At 42.4% G+C, this 15,808-nt stretch overlaps 1 protein-coding gene across 1 annotated transcript in view; it reads left to right on the top strand.

Moving 5' to 3' along the window:
• grin2aa (glutamate receptor, ionotropic, N-methyl D-aspartate 2A, a) overlaps positions 1-15,808 on the top strand; it is a gene marked incomplete at both ends in the record, with an annotated part of 151,994 nt that overhangs the window by 73,966 nt on the left and 62,220 nt on the right. Inside the window, one exon of the mRNA XM_081359890.1 lies at positions 11,853-12,445. Within this exon, the coding sequence (XP_081216016.1) occupies positions 11,853-12,445 (593 nt within the window). The remainder of the gene's footprint in view (positions 1-11,852; positions 12,446-15,808) is intronic.

The following is a 15,808-nucleotide window of genomic DNA, read 5'->3' as shown; positions in this document are numbered from 1 at the left end:
GGAATCGCCCATTTCTCTTGTTCTTTTTCAGACTTATGTTCACAAATAAGTATAATTATGTAAGTATTTTCATTTCAAGGATTGGCATCTGACAAACAAAACAAAAAAAATCTGCAACAGAAATAAACTAATAGAATTTCTTATGCATAGGTAAGATGGTGACGTATAGTTCTGTCTCTTTGGCTATAGTACTGCTCTGTTTATATCAGCCTTTCTCTTTCTTTCTTACTTTGGCTGCACTAATTTGCTTTATTCACTAAGAACTCTATACCACACTTAAAATGAGCTCATGGAGCAGCTCTTAAGACCTAGGGCCAGATTTACTAACAGCTTGCACCAGTGTAAACCCTCTTTTGGCATAAAAAAAAACTACTGTCAGGATTTATTAAAGACGTTGTGAAAAATTTGTGCTGAAAAGGCGTGGTTATTAAAGGCGGTGCAAGACAGTGGCATTAGCAACAACAATATTATGCTACTTGGTGGAGTACCACTCCATCAAAAGCAAATTGACAATTTATAGAATTTTCAAAGTCACAATTGCTGGGCTGGATGCTGTGATTGCGTTAACACTGTGTGGCTCTTCTGTGTTATTAGACTAACTCTGCTGTGTTTGCTCTGCTGTTCTGGGAATGATATGAGTTGTAGGGATAATACAGCCACCCCTAAAGCGGACATGTGAAGCACTTTAGATTATCCACATGCTCGCTTGCATACAAAATGGCATATTTACAGTAGATTGTGTACATGCACTCTTGTTGCTTGCTCAGCCAATGACGCCAACCTATATTGGCGGATCATGTCTCCTTGTAATGGAGGTCTAATCAGGCTAACAGGCATGAGATATTGTGGCCGCACTTGTTCTTGCCACTAGATGCTGTGATCTGAATATCTTAGTGATTGTTTCTGAACAGAGAGATCTAAATGCCTCTAATGTGTCTGAGAGCTGTTGAGATATCAAAAGAGCACCTCAGATGCTCTTAGTGGTTATTGATGTGATTCATTGCATTTGATTTCTTCAGAAATAATACGTTCAGTCTGTCAAGTTTGTCGGCTGCTTTTTAGATTTAAAACAGTGCAAGTACACAAGGTAAATTAAGTGTTTTTGATGTGGTGCTACGAAGCATGAGGTCGCAATTAAGATTTCACCTTTTTTTGCAGAATGATTGATGTCAGACAAACCCCAGTATCACATACAATAAAGGAGTTATCAGAGAACTTCAGAAGGTCTGAAGATCTTAAGCGATATCTTTTGAGAAATATCTCCACTCCAAATCATGGGTTTTTTTTTTTTTCAGATAGGCTTAGAAATAAGATACAGCACGGTTCCTATTTTTGAGCAAACAATATAGCTTTATCGCCTCTGGCTGGTAATGGCATCTTGTTATATGAAGAAAATGGCATTGAGAAAGCTCAGCAGCAGGCAGGTGTAGTGAACAACAGACAAGATGGCACCACAGGTTCCCTCGTCACAAAAGGAGTCCCTTTGTTCCACTTTGATGAAAAGACAAACGGGTGTGATAAGACCCTCAACAAAGGAATATCACAAACAAGTGACCATTTTGATCAGGATTGTCAGAGGTGAATGGCAAGAATGAGGACATCAACGTCCCACTGATCACAGGCTAATCTCATGACCAGTTGCCCATTGTTCACCTCAACCCTTCATTTCTGAAACCAAGGTGTAGACCAAGCTCCACAGGATGGAAAGGTGGGACGTGATGGGCGGACACTTGGAATGCTACGACTGTTTATCTAGGGTCAGCGTATACAGATAGATTCATTAGACTATTACTATTTCATACCAGCATCCAGAAAGACCACAATTGACTCCCCCATAGACTGCTAATTACCCATTTATTGCTTCGTCCAATCCGTTGCTTATCTACTTGGCATTCATTTTGTCAACGTCTATTTGTGTAATAGTTTGTAGCTTCTGTTTGATTATTGTTTTAAAATGTACTGTTTTAAAATTTTCTTAGTAGTTTAGTCATTTTCCTTAGAAGTATTTAGTAAGTGTGATATCTTGTATATCTTTTTGTGAATAAATTCATATTATTGCAAACTGTGTCATTAATGTGTTAATAATCAGAGGCTCTACAAGCTAACCAGAATCTCACTAAATCCTTCAGATTGATCAGATGTGATGCAATCATCCATGATTGTTGTTTATTGCCAAGGTGAAATTCCTTGGTTGGTGCCCCGTATAGGAAGGAATCATCGATCTGACAAGACTGACATTGTCAAACTCAACTTAGGTTTGACCAAAACCTCAATATTAGTATTAATACTAAATATTAATATTAATATTTAAGATCATAAATCACCCACACAGGGATATTGGGAAAGTGAGGAGGAAATTAACTAGTATTGCTACACTTCAGATGTGCAGACAAATCTTCTTTCACACCTCTGAAGCTGATTACACATGCCTGTCATGTCACACTCTGTGCTTTGCTGTGAAATTACATTTACTGTAGACAACAATGCAAAATCTTTATAAATGTACTTTGTGAATCATACTTTTCACGCTGCAGTTTGTGGCTATAAATTGTATTAAAAACATTATGCTAAATATAGCCTAATATAATTTAATATAATATAAATTGTTTCACATCACACATTAGAATAAATTTGTATACATCGAACTATATAAAATATCTTACTTTTGTTCATCAGTGTCTTTTGTTCCTTTTTCATGGTCTCTGTAATTGTTGGTTTCATTCATGTTGCAGAAAGAGAACACAATGTTTTTAACATGACAATTACCCCTCCCTCTTTTTCCATCATCTCTTGAGTTCATTCGCAGAATGATGTCAACGAGGGCTCACTTCGCACAATCTACATGTTCACCCCACACATAGCACCCACTAGACTGATGATTATGAGGTCACGTTTGGTTAACCCTACACTTCAAGAGTTGATGGACAACTGTGGGGAGCAGGCAGCTTGAGCTGATTAATCTTTATGCCGTTATTTGATACATTTGCGTTGACATCTCCAGATCTGATTTAAAAGAAATTGCCACTCAAAACTGTGGCTCTTTAAGATAACATCATGATAACATTTGAGTAATAATTAAAATCTTTCCAAGGTGAGACAGCGAAAATAAATTAGGACTGTCTTGTCGTTGATCCATCATTTAAGTAAATACGTCTAGTCTCATAGGGGCCAGTTCACATAACAGTGCCACTGTTGTACACAATATTTCAATGCAAAAAAATATGTTTTATCGAGTTTATAGATTCTAGATTCAAAATAACATTGTAATGCTTTTTCATTATCGTAGAATGCATAATGGGGCTTAAATTGACCCAATAGTGTGCGATTTATAAATCTTGTGTTAGCCTCAGCAATATAATTGAAATATTTATTTTAAACTACCTTTTTTTAAATACATTCTATGCAATATGCATTTTTTTTTTAATTTAGATTTACTATGGTATTTTATTTAGCTTTTTTTTTTTTTTTTTTTTTTTTGATTTGTATTTAGTATTTAGTCTTTTGACAGTCAGGGAGCTCTAGCATCTTCGAGTGTCTACAGAACGAGCCAATGAACGTTGGTGTGAGTGAATCGCGTCACACGCCCCGCCCCGCAGTGCGGGTATAAACAGGAAGCAGGCGCACACACACATTGTCTTTTCACTTCGGAGACGAGAGGTTATTTGACTTCACGAGTGCTGCAAGAAGAGACTCTACAAGTTGGAAAAATCTTCTAACTCTGTTCCAGTGTTGGTATGATGGCGCAATCACTGTTGGCTGTGAGCTTATAGCTCACAACTGCTGTTCTCACAGCATTATACTGTGTGTGTGTTTCGGTATCGGTGGGCATTCCCTGAGTTTATACTCTCTACAGCCACGGCTACCCCTGGTTGCCTCAGCACGGAAAGAGTTTTATTTTCTCTTTTTTGTTTTCAACTGAAAGAGCAACATTTCGCTTGTGCGTTTCTGGGTGCGGTCGTTACCTTGCGCCAGCAGACGGCCACAATAGTTGCCTCTCGTGTTTGGGCATTCAGCACGCTGAGGCAGCTTTTGTGAATAGTTCATGTTCCCAATGCAGGAATATGACAATGGCAGCGTTAAGATCAAGACTCGCTTACCTCAAGGGAGGTGCAGTCCCCTCGCCTATGCCCCGATCTAGTGCCTATTCTGGACCTCAGAATAGGCCTGCTTCAGCGCTTAGCCAGGGTGTTCTGAGGATTACCGTGAGGGCTTCCCTGCCGAGGCAATCTCAGTGGGCCCCTCACGCCTCACAAACGCTGCCGCCTATGGAGCCTCCAAAAGAGCGTGCTGGTCCTTCTCATGGACGACCAGTCGTGTCTTTTGGGACTCCTCCTGACGATCAGATGTCGGTCGCAGCATCAGAGGGGGAGCTTCAGTCCTCTGGAGATGAGGATTCGGCTGCGTCACCCCCTTTGGGGAGTGTAGCGTTGCCCAAGTCCGATCCAGAATGGGTGGCTATGCTTCCCTGGGCCGCCGAGAAGGACTCCACCACGTCCCGAATCTTCTCGGTTGGATGATTGGTTTCTCGGGGAAGGCCGTGCTGGTTTTCAGTGCACCACCCGGGTGCCATTCTTCCCGGAGGTGCATGAGGAGCTCACTAGGACGTGGATGGCACTGTATAGTGCCAGAAGCCATCCTAGTGGCTCCTCCCTCATCACCACCCTCGATTGCGGAGCGGCTAAGGGGTGTGTAGATGTCCCACCGGTGGAGCGTGCTGTTGCGATGGCGGGGCAATCCATGCCTCCCGTCTAAGGCATGTAAGTTTTCGTCCGGTCTCATGGCAAAGGCTTACAGAGCCTGTGGACAGGCTGCTTCTGCCACCATGCGCCTCTGCGTCCCCAAGATTGGCAAGCCACAGGAAGTCGACCCCGCCCGTCCAGGTCGCTGCCAAACCAGGAGGCAAGCGGAGGTGCAAACGACCCTGAGACGGGCGACCCAGAGGTGGATCAGACTGCTCTTCAGGAGATGGTGAACGCACCTTTTCCGGTGGAGGGCCGGGCGGAGAATCTTTTGTTTTTGTTCCCACAATTTCAATAAAAGAGCAGTTTCTGAAACCTCTGGGTCCCAAGAGGGCGCGCTTGCCAGTCAACAACTCTATGCCTTGTTACCCTCTGGCCCGTCTTTCATCGCCAGCGAGCAGCTGTGGCTGTGTCCCGGGCGCACTGACGTCTCCGCACACTCACTCTGCAGCTCAAGCAGGTACGTGTTGCAACACACACTCAGACCCTACTCCGGGCTGCTATGCCGTCTGAGTTGGGTCTATGCATTCCGCCGTCTGTGGTGCCGTTGCTCCCGCTTGCACAGTCTCTGGGAGCCTGGCTAGCACTTCCGTTCGTATCTTCAACTACCGGGACGACTGGCTTTTCCTGGCCCAGTCGAGAGAGCAGTTGTGTGAACACAGGGACATGTTGCTCAGTCTCCTCAGCCACCTAGGGCTTCGGGTCAACTGGGAAAAGAGCAAACTCACCGGCTGCCACCGGCTGGGGGGGCCACGTACAACGGGCATGCAGCTTCAGGTCTGTGGACAAGGCCTCAACTGCATTAGCACATCAACTGCCTTGAGTTGTTAGCAGTACATCTTGCGCTGGGCCTCTTCAAAACGCTGCTATTAGGCAAGCATGTACTGGTCCGTACGGACAGCACTGCGACCTCTGCGTACATCAACCTGCTTAACTGCGCAGCCGACGAGCTCTCACGGCAGCAGGTGCTACCAGGAGAATGGCGACTCCTAGAGGTTCTAGGTGACCTATCCTAGGCGGTAGTTGACACCATCACTTCCGCTAGAGCCCCATCTACGAGGCGCCTCTATGCATTGAACCTGTTCTTATAGTGGTGTTCTTCTCATGAGGAGAACCCCTGAACTTGCTCGATCAGAGATGTGCTTTCCTTCCTGCAAGATAGGTTGGAGCGAAGGCTGTCTCCCTCCACCCTTAAAGTGTATGTTGCCGCTATCGCCGCACATTATGATGCAGTTGAGGGTAAGTCGGTGGGAAAGCACAACCTGATCGTCAGGTTCCTGAGGGGGGCGAGGAGACTAAATCCGCCTCGCCCGCTCTCTATACCCTCTTTGGATTTGTCTCTGGTCCTTTCGGCACTTCAGAGACCACCCTTTGAGCATTTGCAGTCAGCTGAGTTAAAAATTCTGTCCTGTAAAACAGTATTCCTGGTTTCATTGGCCTCCATTTAGAGGGTAGGGGTCGACGAATCATGCCTAGAATTCGGCCCGGGTGACTCTCACGTGATCCTGAGACCCCAGCCCGGATATGTGCCCAAGGTTCCTACCACTCCCTTCCGGGACCAGGTGGTGAACCTGCAAGTGCTGCCTTCGGAGGAGGCAGACCCAGCCCTGGCTTTTCTCTGTCCCGTTCGCGCTCTGTGTCTAAATGTGGACAGAACGCAAAGCATCAGGGCCTTAGGCCATAGTCATTCAGCTCTTTGTCTGTTACAGAGGCCAGCAGAAGGGAAAGGCTGTCTCCAAGCAGAGGATGGCCCACTGGATAGTGGATCCAATCGCCTTGGCTTACGAAGCACAAAGCGTGCCCTGCCCGCCTGGGTTGAGAGCCCACTCCACTAGGAGTGTCGCTTCTTCTTGGGTACTGGCACACGGCACCTTGCTGACAGACATCTGTAGAGCCGTGGACTGGGCGACACCTAACATGTTCGCTAGGTTTTATAGCCTACCTGTTGAGCCGGTTTCTTCCTGTGTGCTCACTTCAACCAGCCGGTAACACCGAAGTTCCCGCTCTTGTGTCGGCTTTGTTGCGCCACTCCCCTCCACGTGGAGTGGACATGTGCACTTTTCTGCTCCAGTCGAGTTCCCCACTTAGACAAACCCTGTTGAGTTCCTCCGCACCCCGTCGGCAGTCAGACGTTGCGGAGCGTCTGACGCAAGGCCTAGTGCTTGTATGCTTGTGTAATTTGTGCTAGGCTGGGTTACAAATGTGGTGATCCCTGCGGCGATCCCATATGCATGTTCTTCCACGACCAGCTCCCTGCGGTGAGCCCGTGTCTTTCCCTTGGCAGAGTCCGCTCTGCCGTCACTGTCCGATGTATCCTCCCCCTTCTCAGGCTGGAGCCACCCCAGTGACATTCCACATGTTGCACTGCCCCTAACCGACCAGTCCATATGTGAGTTCTCCACATTGTACCTCCCTTCGGGCAGGATATGGCTTCCGCAGCGTCCCTCTCCCCTGGAAAGGCACGCTTTCCCAGTGTTATCCAAGAGTTCCACTGTGTGGGGTGTAACAGAACAGCAGTTTGAACTCCCTCTACGCAGGCTTTCCGCCCCTGCCAGTTGGGGGTCTGAGAGTCGTAGGATGCTGGATGGCTGTAACCGTGGCGTTTTCCATAGGGATCCCAATTATGTGGTCACATCGACGTTACGTTGAACGTGAGCGACTGATAGGGAACGTCTCAGTTACTAATGTAACCCTCGTTCCCTGAAGGAGGGAACGGGAGACGTAACATCCCGTCTCCACCATTCCTGACCATCGCTGTACAGCCGTCATGATCTCGGCTCCTCAGCGAAAAACAATGTATGCGTGCACTCGCTTCCTGTTTATACCCGCACGGGGCAGGGTGCGTGACGTGATTCACCCACGCCAACGTTCATTGGCTCGTTCTGTAGACACTCGAAGATGATAGAGCTCCCTGAAGTGATCCCAATTACATCGTCACATTGACGTTACGTCTCCCGTTCCCTCCTTCAGGGAGCGAGGGTTACATTAGTAACCAAGACGTTTTATGACTCTGTTTTCTTTTTTGTTGAAAACAAAAACACTAGGCCTATTTCTTGGGGGGTGTAATGGTACATGTATTCGACTCAAACCACCACGTTACAGTGTTTCCCACAGATTCGAAAGCAATTTGGGGGGGGGGGTCCTTCGTTAATAATTTTTCTTTATTATATTAAATATTAATCAAAAATTATTCACACCTTCACAAAATCCAAACATTCAGTGTAAGAGTAAAAAAGTGACATAACATTATTTATAGTAGCCTATGTTTATTTGATTCACAGCTTATTTAGAGTCTTGACATCGACAACCCAACTGCATTTACTGCAAACAGTCTAAACTAAAAGATTGTTTTGGTAATTTTTCTACACATTGTTGTATAGATAACCTGAAAATACAGTAGTTTATTAAGGTTAAATCTTGCTAACACTCTTACTAAAAAAAATAGGGTAAGCACACTTGCATTCTCATTTTAAGAGGTGTTAAATGTGGTTTGATTTGTTTACATTAGTTAATGTATTAGGCTAACTAATATGAACCACGAGCAATACATTTGTTACTGTATTTATTAATCTTTGTTAATCTTAGTTGAACAAACAATGAACAGTTGTATTTTTTATTTTCACACTGTATGTCTGTATGTACCTTCACACAGTGCATTAGGCTAACTAATGTTAACAAATACAACTTTTGATTTAAATAATGTAGGCTACTATTAAATGGTGAAATTAACATTAATAAAGATTAATAAATGCTGTAGAAGTGTAGTTTATTAATAGTTAATGTTAACTAATGTAGTTAACCAGAGTTTAATAAATGGAACCTTATTGTAAAGTGTTACCAATTTGTTATACACCGATTCAGTGTTGGACAGATCAGTTGTTTTAACCATAGACATCATATAGATAGTTATATAGTCTCTATATAATATCTATGGTTTTAACCATTCATTAAATGGAATCGGTTTAAAGTTACATTATGCTATCCCGGTAGTTTGGACATCGCACAAGATTTGTCAACACAGAAAACATTTCATCATTGGATAGGTTTTGTTTAGTTTATTGAAAGTGTTTTTTTATGTCAGCTGAATGGGCAGAACGCTTTTCAGAACGCTTTTTTACATTTTGTTTTAGCACAATTAAACACCCAGCGGTAATTCAGGAAACAAAAATCCGAATGCTCCACGTGAAACGTCGGTATTCCGATCTTTTACCATCGTGTCAATTTTCAATTGATTTTGATTAATATGCGCAAGGGAGCGAGAGAGAGCAAGACAGTTTGAAGACGGTGAGGGTGCGCGCGCGACCGGGCCTCTCTCTCTCTGCTCGTTCTTTCAGTAATATGCGCCCTACCGCAAGCGCAGCAGTCATCTACATCATTCACCGATCAAATAAGGCTTTGGCGAGACAAAAATTCGCTTGTGAGAGAGACGCGTAAGTGACAGAGAGACGGAGGGAGAGCAGGGAAAGGAAATGCAGCTGAATGAATACGCTGCGTGTTTTAAATAGCGTAATTTTTTTTTTATAACGAAACGCAATATGTGGCGGCCGGTGGTGATTCTGTGGCGCACCGCCACAAATTAGTCTATGTGTGGGAAACACTGCGTTATGAACATAATGGTTCAGTGCATACAATCAGACAAAGAGTACAGTCGGTCACAGGCGATCCACACTCCAATCCAGAGTGCGCGGTAAGAAGAATAACAGATGATCTATGCATATATATGTTTACGTGGAGTGATTTTTTTTTCCCAAACTGGTTGAGAGATTACATGAAAACAGGTGATTTCCCCCCCCCAAACCAGTTCAGCGGAAATCCCGCCTTGCAGCTAATTTTATTGGTTAAGGTTACAGTGATGGGTAGGTTTAGGGATCAGTGTTCGGTGTAGGCAATCAGTACAGTGATTGACATGACCAATGAAATCTTGAAAATGAAATTTCCTCTGAATTGGTTTGGGGGAAAAAATCACATGTTTACATGTAATCTCTCAACCAGTTTAAACTGCAGAAAGACATCAATAAAACAGCTTGAGAATAATATCTCACGTAGCGTTACATTTGCCTCTGGCAAGTCATTTAGTGTCCACAGCTTGTTAGTTCACTAGAGAAATTAACTCTAGAGGGGAGCATTTCACTAAATATATGCACTATATAAGCTTATTTAAGCTTAAACTTAGCCTGTTAGTAATGTCTTACTTATTTAATATGTTTAAATACATCTTTTAATGAAAACAAGTTATGACAGTAACTTCAAAAATGAATTGGAGAAGAAAAGTAATTGAAAAATAATTTTATATTTAGATGTAGAAGTTAATACAAAACCTGCCATTTACATGTTTTTTTATTTATTTGAGTGTTGATTATTATATTTAAATTAAATAGCAACTGAATTTAATTGTTTGGGCTCTGTTGTTAACTGTAACCTTTAATATTATAGTAATGTGTTAGTAAGGGCCACATATATAGTTTACTTCATTAGCAGAGATAGATTTTTTTTATTCTTAAGAAAATGTTAATTATAATTGAATTTATTTAATGAGAAAGACACAATTTGTTCGATAAACCACTGTTTACAATTTTTTTTTTGCTATTTTATGTTTAGACAACACCCCCCCCCCCCCCCGTACCAAACCCGAATAATAACAATGACTTAAAAAAAATATTAAAAAAAAATCATCACTTCAGTTAAACTTTCTTAGGATCCAAAACACTACAGTATTTCCATTAAAAGAATGTGACATTTTATTACATCTTGCAGAAAAACCATAGACAAAAACTCTCATTATCAGCCCACCGACTGGCTAATAAACATCTATTGCAAAACCACTCAATGAAGCGTCTCCAGTGTCGACCCCATGTTTCATTAACTATCCGTCACCAAAACAGAAGATAATCACTGCGTATCTCAGAAGCGAATTTTAATGAATGTGTAATATTGGGCTGGTATCAAATAAAAAGATCGACAAAGCCCGGAAGAAGATCAGATATGGTGTTCGAAGATATTGATGCCGCTGAGTGCCAGATGGTTGGTCATTTAAAAGTAACATGACGGTTTTGGTCAAAGCAGATTTGTGTTCAATTGGGCTGTGGTTGTGTGTGTGTGAATTGTTATCCACAGTTGGATTGTGTTTACTTTGCAGCGTCAGTGTCTATTTAGTTTCCCCGGTGTGTGAAATTGCCAGTGTCAAGCCAAGCTTCCTTAAAAATAGCGAACCAACTAAGTGAAACATTTTTTCCTCCCAACATATGCAGACTCACTACATGTTGCTTACTACAGGCATCTTTCACACATGCACACATTCACAAACACAGATGCCTCATCTTACAACTGTATTGATTCATGGGCTATCTTTCATTTCGCATTTATGAGGCCATAGTCATTGGTTTGACATTGAAATGGTGATGGGAAAACTAGCGTCCACGGTGATTGAGAAGGCTAATGAAGGCATGTTGCGTTCCTTACAAGCTTTCGATCCTCTCATTCATAAAATGACTAAAAAGTTTGAACTCAAGAGTATTAATCTTAAAATGATTGTGTCCTTTGTTCCTCAGAGGGCCTGTTAAAGCTGTGGAATTGTGGGACGCTGGAGGGAATAGTTCTAAAGGCACATGGGGATTGAATCTGCTCAGCCAGAAAGAACTGGCTCGGTGCATCATTATGAATAGACAATGAGTTCATCAAGGCCAGAGCTGCACATATCAGATGGATCTCAAAGGAGTTAAAGAACCAGAATAGCTCTTCTCTTTTCTTTTTGTCTCGTTACATTTTAATAAAGAACCTTATTAACTTTTGTTAACTTTGTCAGTCTGTGAAACTGAGTTCAGAGCTCCCTAAATATTTAAATAATTTATTTTTTTTCTATTGTATTTATTTGAGGGAATTATGGAATTTTAGCTGATGTTTAATTTAAAGTTTATTAGGGATACACTAAAAATTATTGTTATTTTTAACATGTTTTTAATGTTTAACTTTAAGTGAGCATTAGATGCCGGCAATTGTAAATTAAAAGTAAAAAAAAAAATATAGACCCAAAAGCGATATGATACTGATGTATTGCTGAAAGCCTATATTTATCATGTTGTGACTCACATCTTTTTATCTTTCTTTGTTCAACAGGATGTGAAATCAACATTCTTCCAGTTCGGGGCTTCCATCCAGCAGGAGGCACTGCTCATGCTTAACATCATGGAAGAGTACGACTGGCACGTCTTCTCCATAGTGACCAGCAAGTTCCCAGGCTACCAGGATTTCATCACCATTCTGAAGACAACGGTTGACAACAGCTTTGTCGGTTGGGACCTCCAGAACACCATAACCCTGGATGCTGTGGACGGGGACACCAGAACCCAGATCCAGTTGAAGAAGGTGCAGTCTCCAGTCATCCTCTTGTACTGCTCCAAGGACGAAGCAGCTTACATCCTGGAAGAGGCCCGTTCGCTGGGCCTGACCGGGTTCGGGTACATCTGGATCGTGCCCAGCTTGACCACGGGCAACCCAGATATAACTCCAGATTCGTTACCCTCTGGAATGATCTCTGTATCCTACGATGACTGGGACTATCCTCTTGAGGCACGGGTTCGAGATGGACTTGGGATTATAACCACAGCAGCTGCAGCCATGTTGGAAGAGTTTGGGGACATCCCTGAGGCCAAAACCAGCTGCTATGGCCAAATGGAGAAAACCAAGTTGCCGCCCAGCGCGTTACACAAGTGAGTGAAGGACGAGAACAGGCTTATTATCTGTGTGTCTACAATATGTTAGTGTTTTCTGTCAACAGCCTGTCCATCTACTTTCTGCACTTTAAAAAGTGAAAAAAGAGGGATATTTATGTGAGAAAAACAGTTTTTGATCAGTCAAGTGGAAAAGGGAAAAGGTGGGAAAAAAACAACCCAAGAGGTCTGTGTTAGAGACATAGGGCATATCGGGTAAATAAATGCAAAGTAAAGTCTCAGCTTTCTAATGATAGAACTATTATGTTTCTAGGTGGCCATCATTAAAACTTGTTTTTAAGAAAATGGCCTCTAACGATTGCAAATATATATAATATATATAAAAATATGTATTCATATTAATGAATACTTTTAATTAAGACATCAATATCAGGTTAAGTAAAAATATAATGCAAATATCATATAGAGCCTATATGTAAGTTTGGGGTCAGTAAGTCTCTTATGCTCACCAAGGCTCCATTTATTTAATCTAAAATTCTTATTAAATATTATTTTAAAATATATAAATATTTAAAATATATTTTTAAATGTTATTTATTCCTGCGATGCAAAGCTGATCCTTCAGAAATCAGTCTAATATGCTGATTTGCTGCTCAAGAAACATTTCTTATTATTATCAATGTTGACAACATTTCTGACAACATTTTGACAACATACTCAATATAATGAATGGCATTATATAGAGGTATATTAAAGGGATACTTCACCGATTAGCATTAAGGTTTGTATCAGTAGAAACCCGGTAGTATTTTTGAATGACCGTGCTTCCCTCCCTCATGTTCCCCTGAGACGAGAGATTTCTGTATTGTGTGTCTGGAGAAAAACCTCAGATCGTCTGAAAAATCGTCATTTTCAATCGGAGGCTTTTTTGGCCAGAGGCTAGAGACTACAGTCAGTAGTAGGAACTAGTTCCGCATGTTTTCAACCCGCCCATAGGGGGTGGGATCTCACAATAAAATAGCGTCTTTTCAGTTTCGAATCAACTAGTACCGTATTTTCCGGACTATAAGTCGAACTTTTTTCATAGTTTGGCTGGTCCTGCGACTTATAGTCAGGTGCGACTTATATATCAAAATTAATTCAGACTGAGATGAACCAAGAGAAAACATTTCCGTCTACAGCCGCGAGAGGGCGCTCTAGTTGGCGGAGTTGTTCAGAAGCGACACCAAGGATGAAGAAAATTCAATGGATTCAGTGATGTGGAATGAGATTGTGGGGGCTTGGTGAACTTGTATACTGGTAACTTGCTTGTTGGACTCACTGGCTTATGTTAATTTAGCCGATTCAGCCTCCCAGGTATATGTTCTTTATGCTATTGTGTAGCTGAATAACTGTTAATGTGTTGCGTTAACATACCGGACACCTACAGTACTCAGCCTGTTGTTCTGTGTGCTACTGTGTAGTTGAATAACTTGCCTTTCCAGATTAAATGTCTGTTCTTGGTCTTGGATTTTGTGAAATAAATTTCTAAATAAATGCGACTTATAGTCCAGTGCGACTTATATATGTTTTTTTCCTCTTCATGACGCATTTTTTGACTGATGCGACTTATACTCCGGAGCGACTTATAGTCCGGAAAATACGGTAGTCTAGTTGTATCATTTCTTCCGATACTGCCCTCTGTAACCGGTAGGCGTGGCTAGGGAGTGGCCTCGTAGGACAGCGAAGCAAGTGCATTCTGGGAGTTGTTGTCTTTCATCCACATGAGCCAAAAATACATTTTCTGTTTTTTTTTACATTTTTCTCAGTCTAGAAGGCACCAACTTCTAAAATTATTTCACATTTCTACTACATAAATGACCCAATTTAAATACACATTCATCTTTCCAGCGGTGAAATATCCCTTTAATGTGGTGACAAGGTGTTGTTTTATTGACATCTTATATTGATGTCAGTAAATAATTATAATATTTAAATGGAAATAATCTTTTATTGACATATTTCAGCTATGTAAACATAGATCTATAATTGAAACATAATTTCAAAGCTGAGAGTTTGTTTTGTCAAAAACAAGTTACAAAATGAGTGAGGGACCAGGAGCTGCTTATTATATGTGCTTTCTGTTCATCTTGTTCCTGCACTTAAAAAGTGGATAAAAGAGGGCTATTTATGTGAAAAAAACACAGTTTTTGGTCAGTCAAGTGGAAAAAGGAAAATACGGGGTGGAAAAAAGCAACCCGAGAGATCTGTAAGAGAGAGGCATGGGTCGGGCGTATGCAAAATTCATTGTTACATCCTGCAAGCATATTTCTAAGTGTGAGCTGCGTTCTTGAGTAAGCTAATGGTCGAATGCAGTGAAGGGGCAGGCGAGCGACGCTGAGGGAGGTTTTTAGGGAGTTGCAGAGTGGCGCTCAGACACCCAGAGGTGGGTACTGCTGCACTTCTCAAACTCTCTCGGGACAGCGCAGCGCTCCTGTGCTTTTAATGAATAATGTTTTACACAGCGTCCTGAGAGAGCCCGTGCTGAGCAGAACAGCATGGACTTTGCTAATGCGCTTGGAGAACTCTCCAAATATAAAGTGCTCTTGATGAGCCCGGGTGCTTTTGTTCCTTTATGCTCCTGCGTTGGAGCCGGTGTCGGCTGCAGCACCCAGCTTACATGCTGCCAGTCCTTAGTCTGTCTCACCCATATGCCGCTGTACCTGCCAGTGCTGAGCAGACACGCTGAATTGCCCCATTTGCAGTGGAGCGGTGTTGCCTGAGATACACGTTCACCCTGGTGTCTAGGGTACATTAATCCTGATATTCTCAGCACAGATGGTCAAAGGCTTGGCCAGAGATCGGCTCTACTAGAGCCAGCAAAGATGAAGACTCGTGCCCTGAATGCATGGGGGTCTCTTTTGTATTCTAGACTTTTTAGGCATGTAGATCATCCGAGGGAAGGTATCGGATTCTTTGAAAATCCAACCTTGTTCTTGGACTGAATGATTACTGTAAAAATGTCAACACGTTCCTGTAATATATTAGATTTTAATTTCATTTTACACTGTATGTGACATTCTCATTTTGAGTAACTTTGACCCAGGAACACATTTGGGGCCCTATTTTAACGATCTGAAACGCAAGTGTCAAGCGCAAAGCGCAAGTAACTTTGTCTTGGGCGCTGTTGCTTTTTTCCCGGTGGGATAAATGACTCTTGCGCCCGGCGCAAATCTAAAAGGGGTTGGTCTGAAGTAGCTTCATTATTCATAGGTGTGGTTTGGGCTTAACGTGAAATAAACCAGAGAGTCATCTCACATTCCCTTTAAGAGCAGACGCGCTTTTTCCATGGCGGATTGCTATTGTAACGGCGGATTTGCCAGGCGCGCGCCAGGAGCGGTTCACAGCCGAGGAGACCGACGC

Source organism: Scardinius erythrophthalmus, assembly GCF_964197995.2.
Source record: "Scardinius erythrophthalmus genome assembly, chromosome: 1".
NCBI classification, from domain to species: Eukaryota; Metazoa; Chordata; class Actinopteri; order Cypriniformes; family Leuciscidae; genus Scardinius; species Scardinius erythrophthalmus.
The sequence above is the reverse complement of the archived record's forward strand: the minus strand, read 5'-3'. Positions and strand labels throughout refer to the sequence as shown.